This window comes from Mytilus edulis, chromosome 8 (assembly GCF_963676685.1).
Source record: "Mytilus edulis chromosome 8, xbMytEdul2.2, whole genome shotgun sequence".
Taxonomy (NCBI): domain Eukaryota; kingdom Metazoa; phylum Mollusca; class Bivalvia; order Mytilida; family Mytilidae; genus Mytilus; species Mytilus edulis.
This window is the reverse complement of record NC_092351.1, coordinates 59963787-59980812: the sequence shown is the minus strand read 5'-3', so window position 1 is coordinate 59980812 and position 17026 is coordinate 59963787. Positions and strand designations below refer to the sequence as shown.

At 29.4% G+C, this 17026-nt stretch overlaps 1 protein-coding gene across 7 annotated transcripts in view; it reads right to left on the bottom strand.

Moving 5' to 3' along the window:
- Window positions 1–223: 223 nt before the first annotated feature.
- The window catches only part of LOC139486008 (protocadherin-9-like), an 83284-nt gene continuing 66481 nt past the window's right edge, over window positions 224–17026 (bottom strand). For all 7 annotated transcript variants that reach the window (XM_071270693.1, XM_071270692.1, XM_071270694.1 and 4 more), the window contains 5 exons: window positions 11195–13903; window positions 6928–6987; window positions 3238–3325; window positions 1804–2508; window positions 224–1393 (listed from right to left, as the gene is read on the bottom strand). In XM_071270693.1, the coding sequence (XP_071126794.1) occupies window positions 2084–2508; window positions 3238–3325; window positions 6928–6987; window positions 11195–13807 (3186 nt within the window). In that variant the 5' untranslated portion in view covers window positions 13808–13903 and the 3' untranslated portion in view covers window positions 224–1393; window positions 1804–2083. The remainder of the gene's footprint in view (window positions 1394–1803; window positions 2509–3237; window positions 3326–6927; window positions 6988–11194; window positions 13904–17026) is intronic.

Here is a 17026-nt window from a genome sequence, read left to right as displayed (position 1 = left end):
TTCTATCAGATGAGTTATATTTAAAGTAGTTGATTTAGTAGGTTAACATTTTGTAGCTTACTATGGTATATGGTTTTTGCTCATTATTGTAAGTTATACAGTGATCAGTGTGAAGTTGTTAACCTTGATTTTTTTTTCGTCTGGTTTTTGTGGCGAGTTTTCTCCTGGCAATCATACCTGCTCATTTCTCCTCATGAGTAGGTGTGTTTGAAATAACCAATAGTTTGTCTTTTATATTTATTTTATTTGTTAGTTTCATTAATATAACATTTTATTTTGTAGTATATTTCCTCCATCTAGTTTATGTGTAAAACAAGTGTTAACAAGAATAATACTAACAAGAAGGGACAATTCATACAAATAACAAATAAGATATAGTTTTTACTGACCAATACATATAGTTATCTCTCGTCAGATTCACATGCACCAATCGATATCTAATTATTGGATTTAATATTTTGAAATGCATCATAATCTATCTGTAAAATGTTATTCTTTTATATTTATTTTTTCCTTACTCTCAATGTAATTTGCTCCCTTAAATATATATTTTCAATAAAAATATCATGATGAAAAATAAGGGAAATAATTCAATAGTTTTGCTTTAGGTTTAACGTATCATATTATACTGAAGCAGCACTCTATGGAATGTTTTACTAAATAACATACTGCAGCATATTGCTTTAATTTCTGATATATATGCCAAAGATATCAAAGATGATATTTCACTGAATTCCAAAAAAAAAAGTCATAGAAACATATAAATAATAGAAAATTGTTTCTAAGTGTAAAAGTTGATTTTACCTCGGCACAATAAATGTAGCTAATGCTATCTTTTATCAAAAAATATTTTGAGAGAGTTTTCTTTCTTTTTCTAAATTCTTTGGCTAGCTAATTTATTCCAGATTCTGGCAGTATTTTCGGTAAGAATAAAACATAATTCCATATGCCTTTCATACCTACAAGTAACAACAATCTTTCACATCATATTTTGTTCCCTCTCTCTCTCTCTCTCTCTCTCTCTCACCACATTTATTAAATTTGGGACTTTTTATTATATCCATAACATTCAATTTCCATTCCTAAGAACAAGCACCTTTATATATAATTTTGTTCTTTACAAATTATAAAATATAACAAAAATAGTTAACAAAATTATGTACAAACTGAACACATTAGTAAATAAATGACATCACAGACCTCTCACATGTCATGTTTATAAAGATTTACTGAGATCAATGCAAAATTGCAAAAAATGAAATGAAAATTTTGCCATTTTAGTTTTTAAGAATTGTAAAAGTTAATAATGATAAGGATCTATCACGACTACTACAAGGGGTTTTCCTCAACTTTTCTTTCTCTTTCTGAACTCCATTATCTTTTCTCCTTACATCTGAAAATACAAATAAAAAAATAAATAAATTGTCACATCTAAAACAATGCAAACAGTTTCTTTCAATTTTCTGTTATATACAAAAACTGTTCTCAGAAATATGTTGTATGCAGAATAAAATATAACAGCTCTATAAATTTTTATTGCAGATCTCATAAAAGGAAGATATGACATTAATTTCTTATAAAATAACTTAACATTTGTGTTTGCAGATTACTGTATTTTTTTTTAGTAAAAAGTAGGAAAATCATGACGTTTGCAAACATACAAATTCACATCAACATGAACAATAGGTTTCTAAATCCTGACAATTCACAAAAACTAGTAGACTTTTCTATGACAAAGTTTTATGTTATTTTATTAAATTTTATGAAACCCAATTGAATGTAACAAAGAGAAATTAAACTCACCACAACTCCTGCGTACAATACATTCATATCCACATACTAGTCTTTCTTTCTGCATTAAGAAACTGTAGTCCTATATACTTTCAGTCAATGGTTGAATTTGAGTTATCTCCCCTGAGCCATGTTTGATTTTCCTCTGTGTAGATTAGATTTTGTTTGGTGAGTTTAACAGGTATTCATCTCATTATAACGTATTAGTTGAAGCATTTCTATCTCACATTCAGCATTGTAACAGTATAATGTAAAATTTGGCACCTTTATTTGTAGAAACTTCACTGTCCTGCTATACGAAAAGATCTTTCGGACGATTTTCAAATTCATCGTCCAGTTCATCTGGATTAATTGTGTAGCTACCGGATGTTGTTGTGCATTCATCATCATCTCGACTCTGAATGCTACCTAATGCCATATAAAATGGGGAATTGTTTTGAAAATTTAATTTCATGTCGTTAGTCCATGAGGGACTAATAGCTGAAGTCTGTGAATTACTAGGGTGCCTACTTGATGATGGATTTTCTGACCACATAGAATTCATACTTCCCGTCAGCACGCTATCATCTAAATATTTATTAGATTTGTCCCTCATGGGCGGTAACATATTGCCACGTGCAATGTCTGTATTATTAGATTTGTTTTTGTCTAACATAACATATATTCCAGTGTTATTATAGGTTTGATTGTTCAGAGCAAACGGTCTTCCATTTTTATCTGAAAACAAAAATAATAGCAAATTAAAATTTAATAAAAACATAGCATTACTTTAGAGTGAATTAATTTCTACATGATTTTTTTCTTCTTTTTCTTTGAGTGTGCTTTGTTTTTTCAAAAGATTTTCACTTTTGGAGACTTTTCAGAGTTCGTCGTATTGAATGGTCTGCAACTTAATTTTGGTGATATTAATGAATCGTTACTTGCTCGCCTTCTTTTAAAAGGAATTTTTAGGGTGAACTGCTTCTATGACATTTAAACCATAATATTGGCAGGAAACTTTTGAATACTTAAAAAAAAATTTTTTGTTTTTTTTAAGGTATTTTTTGGTTTTTAATACTTTAAAAGTTGATGTGTATCTAAAAAAAATTCTTATTGGAAAACAGTCCATTCTCTGTTGAATTGTTTCACATTTTGTATTGCATGGACATTCTCTTTTGAATTGTTCTAAAGTGGATAATTGTCTCATTGGCAACAAAACCATATCTTTTCTTTATGGTGAAAAAAGTGTATTATCTCCCTTTACAAATTTCATCATATTGTAAGTTGTGTGTCCAATTTCCTCATTTTCTTCCTTATATTCTAATATTTTTCTATGTTGTTTTTTTTGTTGCTTGTGATATCCCAACTATATATAATAGTGACAATGGTCATATTTGTTTGGACAATATATGTTGTATAAAAATTCATTAAAGGAACACTGTATTTTTAATAAGAATTACAATTTACCTAATTGCTGATTGTAATCTTCTTCACTGCCATGGCCACTGTCTGTTTTACTGGAAGTTTCACTTTCATCTGGCACTTTTTGTGGCATCTGTGGGAAAAAAATACATATTAATTTAATTTCATTGTTGTAACTTATTTTGTACTCGGAAACCAATTTTCTGTAGGGTAATAATAACTTTTGTAAATATAGATTTTTTTTTAAGGCATTGTTTAAAACCATGAAATAATACATTTATACTTCTTTAATTCAAAGATTTTGGCAGTATTATATTGGGAAAAGAGACATGTACGGGTTGTACCTAAAAAAATATACCAATGCAACAAAAAAAAATACCAATGCAACAATTTCATTAGAAGAGTATTTGAGGTGTCTGAGATAGAAGAAAAGAGGCAAATATTGTGTTCAGTGGGAAAAAAATTAAACAAACACAGGGGGTTAAAAAATATAGCTTATTTTTCCTACTATAAATTTCTTTATAAACTGCTTATAGTTTAGATTCAAAACTTTTAATAGAAACACCTTCAAATAAATTAGAAAAAATAAACTATCAAGTCTTTGATAGAAACTGCATCTTATTTTTGAATCATTCAAAATAAATAATAAAAAATATTACTTCAGGCCTTGACTGTTTTTCTTTTTCAGTAATTAAAATCCTTAATGCTCAGTTTATGGCCATGGTTCTGTTCGCCTCATTCCCTAAGTTCAATGTTTATACAGAATCATGTAACAGAATTAAGGCGCTACATTTCTAACACAATAAATCAAATACATTTATATCTGAGGAAATTGTTTTAAAAAGGTATAAATATTAATAATATTTTTGAAAAGATATGAATTCAAATAATCAAAATCATTATGATTTCTGCAATATCATGTCCTTATCATGGGTTTTGATCTCAAAAGTTATATTATGAAAATAAAATGTAGCGTCAAATTTCAAATAAACTTTATGGAAATGTACATTGATTGTTCCGATGCACTCCAACGAGAAAAGGGTAAACACTTTTGTAGAAAAAAATCAATTAATATTTAATAGCTAACACAAACAATAACATGGTCCTATTTTGGAAATAAAACAGCAATATAAATAACACCCTTTTTCATATTGTGCTAGGTTGGCCTTTGAAGAGAAATCAGCTTCTTAGTGAAGCTTGTACCTATGTTTAATGCCACCTGCTGACTAAAACACAAAGGGGAAATGACATTCATATTTCATTCGCTGTGTTTTCGACATGGCTGGCTTATGCACGCCATTGAATTTTCTTCATGTATAAAATGATATTCCAACTTAACATGATTATATCCGTAGCCTGAATAGAATTTTTAACCATGAAATGAATTCTATTTTGGAAAAGTGATGATGTGAAAAGAAAAAGATTAGTGGAAATTATAAGGAATCAATTTCATATCTTGCTTCAGTTCCTGAAGACAAAAAAATAATGTTCCAGTAGATATATGTCAACTTCAAAAATCAGTCATGGTGTTTATGGTTTTATAAAAGTAAAAAAATATTTTTATTTACAAGCAAAACTTTTTGTACATTCTTCCTTTCAATTTATTAAATATAATATTAATTTTACGGTGAATTTTAGAAACCAAATTTTTAACATGCTTACAATTTATACCAGTTTCCAAATGCAGTCGTTAAAAAGCCCAGTTTCACCGAACAAAAGTCACATTTAGGCCTCTTTGTTAGTCATATTTTCTTATTTATTCATTAAATTGATTTTTATTTTTCTATCTGCCATGAAGAAGTACAACCAGTGCAGAAACAGCAAGATATTATACAAAGGTGAAACATCTTGTATGTGTTTATACTAATGCTCCACTGGAATGCTTTCTCTACTAGACTTATTTGGCAAACAAAGTTCAATCTAACACTATTATGCAACAGATATACTTTATAATGGAAAAATGTTTTAAAAGTGGGACAAAAAGCTTCAACAAATACTTCAGTGCATTGAGTAATCATACATTCAAATAAAATAGCCGTAATCTTAATAAATATTTCTAAAAACTAGATACAAATGAATTTCTTCTTTAAATTTGTAAAATCATTTCAGAATTTTGTTTTATCACATATGACAAATATTGTTAGAAGAAGAGCTTATTCAAGGCTAAAATGGACAGCCATTATACAAGAAATTCTTGGACTAATAAAAAAAGAGTAGCAAGAAACAAAACAGCTAGGTCCTCTTCTTTTTTTATGGAATGTTGGATTTATATTGCTCCCAAATGGCAGAAATATACTAATGCTGCTTGTAAACATTGTTAACTGCCTAATTCTAATAAAATCCTGAATCTTCCAATGCTATTTTAAGAGTTTTATTTTAGTCAAGTTGACCAACAGAAGTATTTTCAAAAAGATTAATGTGCCTTATTTTGTCACACCATTACAATTACTTTCTAGATTAAAATAGTGATAAAATTTATTGTCCATCTGACATGACTGAAATAAGTCTGCTACACTTAACCTCTACTTTAATGGTCATCTAAGGACCTACCTGTGGCAAAATTTTAATACAGTTTTATCTTAATGTTCGTTTTATTCTACTTGGGGTTAAAAAGGGAACAAACTGTCTTACTTTTTATCACAGATAATTATGAAAGTATATAATCTATAGTTTCTATTTAACCAGTGTCAGCCAAAAGATTTTTATATTATTTGTATCAGAAGTTCCAATTAATTTTATTTTCAGTATTTAATATCTGAAAAAGGCTTTAGTACTTGAAATATTGTTCTAAACAGGAAAACAAGTCTATGAGCTGATGAGAGCATTTTATTCATAAATTTTATACAGATCAAACTGCAATATGGAAGTAAAGTTATCATTTTAAGTGAGAAAAAAATATTTATTCACATTTCTGCTTTTTTTTTTCACAAACAAGCTTTTGAATAAGAAGCCCTTTAAATTTAAATATTCATCATATCTCCTTTTTCAATGTAATCATACATCCTATTCAAACTATGACATTTTCTTTACAAATCAATAACATCATTAGTAAGCCTCCAATTCTAATAAAGTGGGAGGAGTCACATTCAATTTATGCAGATCAATTTTCCATGGTTAAACTAATTTGAATTTAACCATTGTCAATTTTATAAAGTAAACTCTGGAAAGAGGAAAATTTGAATTTTAATAATCACATCTGTTGTTGACGCTGAATCAAATTTAGATTAAAATTTATTTATTCAGATAATGCCACATTGTTATCGGATAAAATCAATGAACTTTATGTGTATCTAAATTACTGGACATACAAAATATTAGTATTTTATGAATTTAATCGGGCAAGAGGAAGCGTGAAAATTTGAAAGCCTTTATGAGGTCAATAGAGTACAGTTGAGATTAAACCATGTTAAAATATTAATTTCAAAATTCTCAATGAATGTTCACCATGTTCACAAAATGTGCTATATGTTTATACAAAAAAAATATGACTTTTGAAGAGTGAGAACCATAGTATTACTTTTAACATTCAATTTTAGGTTCCTTTAAGTAAAATGTAATTAAGTGTCTAGTTCCCATAGAAAATTGAAAAATATTCTGCTCCTTATAGAGTATACATATTAGGTACTAGCAGTTCAGGTTTAATATGTTAACCAAAATCAAGATTGTCTTGTATATATTTTGCTGTCATTGAGTTATTACTAGTACAAAATGTTTAAGAAGAGTTATTTCCCCTACCTGTCTATCATAATTGTAATTGCTGTCATCTTTCCCTTTACGAGGTGAATCTTTATGTGACTGAAAAATAAATATAGACATTTTAAAATATAATAAATCAAGCAAGTTTGATGTAGTTTTTGCCTCCTACTTTTAGTCATAAACTTTTAATTTCTCTAAATATCAAATGAAAGGGAGATAATTTTAACGCTATACATCTGGTAAAATGTTAAAAGCATTAAAATTCAATGGCAAATTTTTATTTTAAATATTACGAAATTATTGATAGATTTTTTGTAAATTTGGATCATCAACTTTATTACATTACAGATTAAAATGAATGGTGTCAAATTTTAGGGTTGGTCATCACCAAATTTTCATTAATGGCAAATGTAATCCATGGATCAAAGCCTTTATCATCTTTATTCCATTATAAGTCGATTTCCCAGTAAATAAACAAATATTTATCTATCTCTGTATTTGTTTTTAGAAATGGACACATTTGATAAAGTTTTGTCAAATTTATATTACCAACAAGCTTTGGGAATCCCACTAGATTAAATTGTAAACGGTTTAATAGTGTGTCAACCTGCATGAGGTTTATTTTTTAAGGAATTAGGTGAAAATGACTTAACGTTAAATCTAATTATTAATTAACAGAATCTTAATTTTTAACCCTTTCATTTGTTTAAATGTAATGTTTCTGTTTCTGAGGTCTAGAGCTCAATTTTTACAGATCTATACAAATAAATTTAAATTTAAACCAAATATGTATAAATTCATTAAATTTCTTAGAAAAGGTGCACTACAACTACAAAAACACTTTTAAGCTATTTTTCCATTCAGTCAAAAAGGTCTTAAAGGAGAGAACTTGATTATCTTGTAAACTAAAGTTTTTTTCAGAAAGTACATAAGGAATACATCTATTGTAAAGACTTAAGTCTGTTATCTGAAGTTTTAATTTCAGAATTAACACAAGGAATAGTTTTTACTCCATAGTCAAAAATAAGGATGGAAAATCTGTGATTGGGACTTCTACTTAAGAAACTAATAGAGCAATGAACTGTATGGTTAAGCATCCTAACCAAACAAAAAGAGAAGAACTAAAAACAATATTACACTTGTTACACAAACTTATCTGATAAGTTCTAAGTGTTTGTTTCAATTTAAAGTACATGCAGAAAAGTGACAAAACCACATTTTATCTTTGCTTAGAGATAACAGATCTTAAGTATTTCACTTAAAACATGAAACAAAAACAAAATCTTTGCAACTAAAAAGAATACTTTGTGAAAGGAAGTCGATTATTCAGAAATAATAGTGACTTTTTTTAAGGAAACCTATCCAGATTTTCTTCCCCATTAAACACCTATCTAACAAAGAACCAAAAATCGTCAAATGTTCACAAACAGGATGAAAAGAGTTAAATTACCATATCAGTTTTAATCTCCTTTTGCACATTTTTCTAAAACAAAGGTTGATTTGTGAAATAAAACAAATGAAGAAAGATGCTCTGGAAAGATAACTTTTAGAGAAAGAAAACAATAATATTTGAAGGCTCGGTTGATGAAGCTAGGTTTTTCACAAGGACAGATTTCAATATGGCTATTTAAAAGAGCGTGATGTTGCACAAAAAGAGGTTGGTTCAAGTTGCGTCATGTGATTCTATGTATTGTTGTAAGTTTATATATACTATACAAATCATTGTTCTTTATACCGAGATTCAGCGCCAAATTTTATGAGAAAAGATTGTGATATGTTTATTTAATAAACAAAAAAAATTGGCATAGTTTTGACATTTACTACAAATATTTCATACTATTGTAAACGATAGAGATATAAATCTATTCAACATAAAAAAAAAGTTATGATTATAATTAAATTTTCTGTACCAGCAATTACTTCTTTTATTACGTTTCAATTTCAGTTTGTATTTAAATTTGTGTGTCCATAATTGTCACCAAAACAGCATGTTGAAAATATTGGCGCTGCATAAAACACATGAAATTTAAATACATTTGTAAAAAGATGAAATATATACATAAAAACATGCCTACTATCATAACTTAGCATTCGACCAGCATATCATTATAATAAATTGAGACATCATTATCACTAACAAAGTTGACACGTGTCTTCCGGCAAGTCAATATGCAAATTATTTGAAGATAATAATCAATAATGTAACAAAATTTTCCATGATATTCACAATTTTTTTCTAGAAGGCAAAATGAATTCATCGTGTGGTATAATAGTTTTGTTTTTCACTCACTAATGTCAAATTAAATGAAAATTTGTGTACTGATAGCATCAGTCAAACTAAGTTCATTTATAAGTATACATATTTAGTATGTACTTTTTATGGCTTAGTCCTCATTTCCCCCATTTTAGATCAAAAGCTTACATGAGTTGCATTAGGCTTTTAAGTTTTAGCAGTTGGTATAATTAACCTAGCCTAACAAATTGACTACACAGGTTATGAGTCTCTTACATTTTCAGTGGACACTTTTTATACCTAGTGTTTAATTTCCTACACATCACCTGAATTAAACTTTTAAGGTAATGAAAATCCTGCTTTTATAATATTTTTTAGTTATAGAAAGGGGGTAGAGGTTATTAAGGGTGTTTTTCAATTTGAAAAGGGAGGATGATGGGGTGCATAATTTATGTGTTTTCCCTTGGAAAATGAACCATATCATGACAAATAAATCTTGCAACATAGCCAATTTAAGTCATAATGAAAAATTAGGTATAGTCAAACTTAATTGTTTATTAGTTAAGAAAACATCAGAACAAACATCCACTTTGCAATTTAATAACCTCAGAAACAGTAATAATGGCTGAAGTATTTCTATTATTCAAAAATATTTGCTGACTTTTTTTCTTTCTCACAAACCTCCAACATTTTCCAACGTCAATATTAAACAGACAATTAGTATGAAGAAAACAGAAAAACAACCATTATCTGACCATTGGGTATGTCCTGTGTACTGAATCATCACAAAAGATGTACTCATTAGCTAGAAGATTATCGCTGACCACAGAGCTAATGATTCAATAGGACGACAATGATGGTTTAAATAATACCTAAACGTTACGACACAATATGTAAGCCTGTGGTCTCAATTTATCTTAACACCTATACTTAAAAACATCAAAATGAAAGAACCCTCCACCGAGGAGTGGATTTACACTATTACAATACAGGAAATATATAAATCGACAAGATTTGTTCAAGTCTATAAGAACTTATCGTTCAAAATCACTGGCGTTGTTTGGCAGGTCTTACAATCAATTACAATCTATTTTGGAATCTGATCTGCTCAGAGTTATGTTTCACACCTATAGAAACTTGATAAACCTGATACAGTTTTTCAAAACGTGTGACGACCCATGCTGGTGAAGACTTATGTTGTAGACTTTAAAACAAAGTCAAAGAGGGCACTGGGAATAGGACTGAAAATCGAAACCTGCTTGCAAAACAAAAATATAAGAAATTTTGAAATCTGTGTCCAAAAAACATACATGACATAGTATAAAAAATTGCAACAGACCAACTTTACCATGTTTAAATCGACCATATCTATACACATATATTTTAACTATTTTAAACTAATTATCAAAAGGTCAGGTTGAACAAATGACCTTAATTCAATTAAACTCATCAGATTAATGATTTGAATGAATAAACCCCTGTACTAAAAGGCTTTAAATGTGGTTTGATCAAATTGTGTATTAATTCTTAAGTTACAATACTAATGGGTAAAGAATTTTTATGTGAATTTCAACTGATTGACTTCATTTATAGATCATGTGGATCAAGAAAACCTTTTACAAAAATTATTTTTAAATCAATTAACACTTTAAACTGCAATTATATTTACTTCTTTTCCACTAAAATTTTAGGCTAAAAATACTTGGAAACAGTCACACACTAAAAGTTCTTTCTATCCTCTAAATAAATCAATCAGAAATTAGGATGAGAAGAAGTCAAAATGTAGTTGATTAGACATGGGTAAATACTTGGTCCCTTCTCAATGATATTCCACTACATCACTCCCCTTTTTCATAATTTTATAAATTCAGAAATTATTGCAAAGTTTTTAATAATTGGAATAATGGGACAAGGTGATTATCGCAACAACAAAAACTTGTATTCTCATATCTTTATGCAAATTTTCCTAAAATCACTATCATTTAATTTCTGATTTTCGTCAATTCTTAAAAATTTGCAATAATAAAGACATTAGATAATTTCTGAATTTACAGTAATAAATAATATTCTTACCAATGTTAAGGTACCCATCATCTCCTCTTTAGTAAATGTTGTTCCAACTTTAACTCTCTGATTATTCTTGTCATTGAATTGAAAGTTTTTTGGGTGAGCCTGGACTTGGTCATATTGGGGAGGTCGATTATTCTCCAAATAGCGCTCATTTTTACCACATGCTATATTCTTATTCCGTAGGAAGCAGATAACAGCAATAAGTGCAACAGCAACCACAAATGTCACACAAACAACACAGACTACAATCAGGATATACTCCTTGCTCTCTTCAGAAGTAGCATTGACATACAGAATACTTATTTTAAGTTCTGCTGTTTCATTTAATGATGGTCGACCTCGGTCTTTGGCCTCAATTTTTAATCTGAAATTCTTATCTCTCACTGTATTTGATACCTTTTTAACATGCAAACTTCCAGTAGAGGGATTAAGATAGAACAAGTTTTCATCATCACCAGAAAGAATAAAAAAGTTCACTTTTCCATTTTCCTCATAGTCCAAATCATAAGCTTGTATTGTTGCAATGATAGAATCGACAGGCAATGTGTTTGGAATTTGAATTGTGTTGTTAGCATTCTTTGGAAATGTGAAAATTGGCTTGTTATCATTTTTGTCAGTTATGGTGACTCTTACGGTTACTGTACTTGTCAAAGATGGTGTCCCTTTATCTACAGCAATAACAGGGAAATCGTAATGACTTCTGTGCTCTCTATCAAATATTTTTAGAGTAGTGACTTGTCCGTTTGTAAATACATTAAATGGTATTGAAGATGTATCTGAATTAGGATCAAGAGAGTATACAATTTGAGCATTGGTTCCTTGATCAGGGTCAATGGCCGACACAACTTCCACGTTTGTTCCATTTGGCATGTTTTCAGAAACTTGGAAATCAAAAATCATTTTGACGAATTGTGGTTTATTGTCATTCTCATCTTTAATATTCACAACAACTGGAGCTTTGGATTCCATCGGTGGGACTCCATGGTCTTTAGCCACAACTTCGAAAGTGAGACGAGCCGTTGTTTCTCTATCGAACAGTTGATTGGTTGTGACTTCTCCTGTCTGTGGATCAACTTTAAATCTTAGATCAGAACTTGGAGAAATTGCATAAGTTATTTTTCCATTGTCACCAGCGTCAATGTCTGTGGCAGGAACTGTAAGTAAAGGTGCACCTGCTGGTGTGTTTTCTAGAAGGTCAACTTGATAATAATATAGGGAAAACCTTGGTGGATTGTCATTTTCATCCTTTAGTATAATCTGAAAATGTACTGATCCATCCATTTCTGGTAAACCTTTGTCTTTACAAGTGACTGTAACATTATGAATAGCAGTGCTCTCCCTGTCAAGTTTATGTTGCACAATTAGTCTAAAATCTGTGTCTGATATCCGTGAAAGTCCAAAATATGTACTATATGTTTGGCATGTTACAACACCATTGTCTCCTGAGTCCATGTCCTTCACCTTGATAACTGCAACAAGAACATCTATTTCTGATTTCTCACTAATCAACACAGCATCTCCATCTCGTTCATTTGATAAAAAGTTCACTGAGACTTCTGGTGCATTATTGCCACTGTCTTGAACATGAACATTTACAGTTGCCTGTGAACTGAGTGGAGTATTTCCTCTATCTACCGCTTCAACTATCACTGTATATACTTTATTTTGTTCATATTCCAGTTTTTTAGCGGTTGTAAGCTTCCCCAAGGAATCAACGGTAAAAGAGTCATTAATTTCTTTTGCTTGGAAGCTTTTTAAACGATAAAATACCTGTCCATTTTTGCCACTGTCGATATCCACTGCTGTAAGGTGCTTAACTAAAGTTCCAGCCGGTGATGTTTCGTCTAAATTTACATTCACCTCCGACTCTGAAAATAATGGTTTGTTGTCATTTTCATCCACAATATTAACATGGATAGTCAAGGTTCCGGTTCTTAATGGGCTGCCGTTATCATATGCCTTCAGATATAAAGTATATGATGGTGTTCTTTCTCTGTCTAATTCATTATGCACCGATATATACAATGCTTTATTTCCATCAATATTTTCTTCCAAAAGTTTCAAATCGTCTTTTCCGCTTTGACTTGTTAAACTATAAGAGGCTATTCCATTTCCTTTCCCAGTATCTAAATCCCTAGCACCTTGTATTGAAAATTTGCTATATTGAGCTGTCGATTCGGAAATATTCAAAGTCAGTTCATTTGGTTCAAACTTGGGGTCGTTATCATTCAAGTCAGTAACATTCACTCTTATATCTATGATATGGAATATATCCTTTTTATGTGCAAGAATTTTAAAATCAAAATAGCAATCTTCTAAATACAAACATATTCCAACTCCTTCTCTGTCGATGATAGCATTTGTGTAGAGATGACTGGACATAGGGTCGAGACGAAAAAGATGACGATGTTCATCTTTAATGTCATAAAAATCATATGTTATGCCGGTAAGTTCTTCTGCTGAATATTTTTCTCTCAATTTTGATTCGGTTAAAATATTTCCAATGAGTGTAGAATTTGGTCTATCCTCTTGTAGAATAAATGTAATGTTTTGTGATGAACATAATGTTAATACTGAAATCAGCACAATGATTGATAGTACCATGATGGTAGCCATTTTGAATGTAATTATTCCTGTTGCTACGATTATCTTGTTCCCATGTCTTCCTTACTCAGTTAACTCCTTGTTGAGTACCATAGAATTCTTCGAAATCTGGAAGAAAAAAATATATATGTTAAAATGTTGTTTTTTGTATTAATGTTCTAATCAAGTTTGAATTTGAACTGCAAACATGTAATACAACATACGAAACTGACATATAAATAGGAAAATATGTAAATAAATGTTTGTTAAGAGAAAAACATATATACAAGCTTTTGGTAACACTTGTTTATGATGAGGTTCAAATCTGTCTGATGTTGTATCTAAATGCATTCATAACTGGCTTACATTCCCACAAATACTTCCTAACGATACTGAGATTAATTTTTTACAATGTTATCAAATATATAGAAAAACACTGTGTGCTTGTTAAACAATATAACCTTAAATCATTGCTAAAATAAAACAGGTGTTAATCCATCCTTATTTATATTTCCCCAAAATAATGTTAGCTGAAACTATAGTCCAATGTAAGTGTATAGTGACTATCCAAAGTATCTATACAGTGCTAAGACCTCGGACCAACAGAACTGGATAAGGACACCAGCTGTGATTGACCTCTTTTGTGGTACTATATAAAATGTTATCACAAAAATTTGACGTTTACAAGTAGTTTTTCGTATTCATTATTTGTCAAATCAACACCTTATTCCTCAATACATATTTGTGTTGATATCATGAATATTATTATCAATTCGGAAGCGTGTTGGAATTAATTAAAATTTGTATCAATTTTCTGACAGAAATATTGGTCGCTATTCTTCAGCCATTATTAATTACCATGGCTGAAAGGTGCTAAGATGTTCCACGTCTGTTCCGATAATTATTGAAATGTTAACTGTTTGCATAATTGTACACAACTGAATCATACAGGTGGGTTTAGATTTTTTCTGCCAATTAACATACAATCCTGTGAGATTTCAAACTTTTTTTCGTATCCTTTGAACACGTCTTTGATGCACTTTACCAATTAGGAGGGAAATGTTAGAATTCGGTATATGTACACTTTGAAATAATTTTATCCAAATACAATTCAACAATAACAAGTTGATTATGTCAACGTCGAAACATTTTTTTTTCAAATTGAACAGGAACCTACAATTTGAACAAGAAATTTGCTCAACTTGTGCAAATACAAAACAAGTAAACCCTTATTGTCATTTACTTTTGGACTCCGTGTGAGAGATCCATGGAAATATAATAGAGTTGGTAAACACTTCATCTGAGAGGACGATACAATGTAAATAAGAAACTACTTGGATAAATAGTAACTATTAATTGTATCGAACTTTTGAGAGACAAAATTTGCTTGTCACAGTTTTCGTTATTGATTTCGGCATAAAGTGGCGTCAGACATATCCGTTTTATTATTACAAATTTTTGAAAGATAAATTTGTTAAAATCATAATCACTATAATTAGTATAATGCAAGTTTATTTTAGAAAGTTACTTTTAGATTATAATTTTCATTAAATTACAGGGTAAAAGTGATTTCCTAAGAAAACAGTTACTCTACTGTTACTGCAGGTCAAATTATGTAATGAAATAAAACACACACAATATTCAAATATTTTGAAAATTTCACGCAAAATTTTTTTATAGTTTTTGATTATTAACAAATAAACACTTATAAGAACTTATTTACCTGATAGAGAGAAACAATTTAGTTAAATGTAAGGTATAAAATAACAAACTTACATATAATATTTGTAAATAGACATCTCCACTTTATTTTTACAGCATATCTTAAACAAAGGAAATTCTTATTTCCACTTTAAAATTTTTATCCCAATCATGGTACAAAATATGACACACATTTTTATTTTGAGAACAACAAATTCAAAATCAAAGTTCCGATCAAAGAACCCACACAGAATAAATATAATGTAAAGTTTAATGCGTTCGTTAAGTTAATCAACAAGAAAACACACCATTTAAATCATCAAAGGTTAATGATTATAACAGGAATAAAACAATGTGTTTAATTAGAAGAATAGGCGATGACAAGAACTGATGATCGTGTAGATAATTTGTATTTTATACACCTATCACATTTGCATAATGTCTGCATGCCTGTTATTGTCAACATCATTTTTCATATCTATTCCTATCATAGTAATAAATGCTTGAATGTATATTTAATATGTTTTTATGTGTTCTGCATAAATTTGTACCAAAAATAATAAATAGGCCATGTCATAATAATTATGGTCATAATTATTTTTGAAAAAGTATTTAAATTAAGAATTCATGTCGCCATGAAGTTATTTCAACAATATTTCAAAAATGTCAACAATATGTAAAATTTCAGTGATTTTGTCTATCTTATAGCAAAAACTATTAATGTAGCAAACATTTTTGTATTGGCTAATAATGCTGAATCAAATTGCAACTAATTTTGACACAAATAAAAAGGATCCTGTACTTTTGAAAAAAGAAATTGTAATTTTTTATGCTTAAAGGTGTGAGTTGAGAAAGCCTATTTTATGAACCCTTACAATATTTATGGCAAGACAATTATCATAGTTGCAAAATAATAGTCAGTTCTTTTGTTCTTAAGCAAAATTATAACATCAGTACCAAAACATAATTTGTCATTCAAGACACTTTAGAATTATTTTTTTGCATCATTTTATTTAATTCAAAGAATGAGTTCATAATTTAAGTTACTTATAAATTGCACTGAAAATGGCCTGTTACCTGCATCCATTTATGTTAACTTGCTTTTTCTGTAGCTTGTTAAAATCAATCCATAGTCCTTCCTACTTCATATGCACTTAGTAAACAACCATAAAAATAAGACCACACGGAAATACGTAACACCACTAAAGATTCAATATTACGAAACACGTTCCTATATTGAGCACATTGAACAAGACTAAAGTCAAGTTTAAAACACGATCTGTCCAATTTATTATGTCATACAAAGTCTTCCATTGACATTAAACTTAAAAACAAGCATATTAAAGAAGAAATATTGTGTCTAATATTAAATATACGTGATTAATCAAAAATACAAGTAGCTGATTGTAACTTCTCTTCATTTTTAAAGTTAAAAACGATCTCACTTAAAACTTCAGCCCAACTGTAAGTTTCTCTTGAAAGTCAAATTTAATCCAGTGAGCAGACGACAGTATAACCCTGTCTTCTGTTAGATCACCACAGCATATTTAT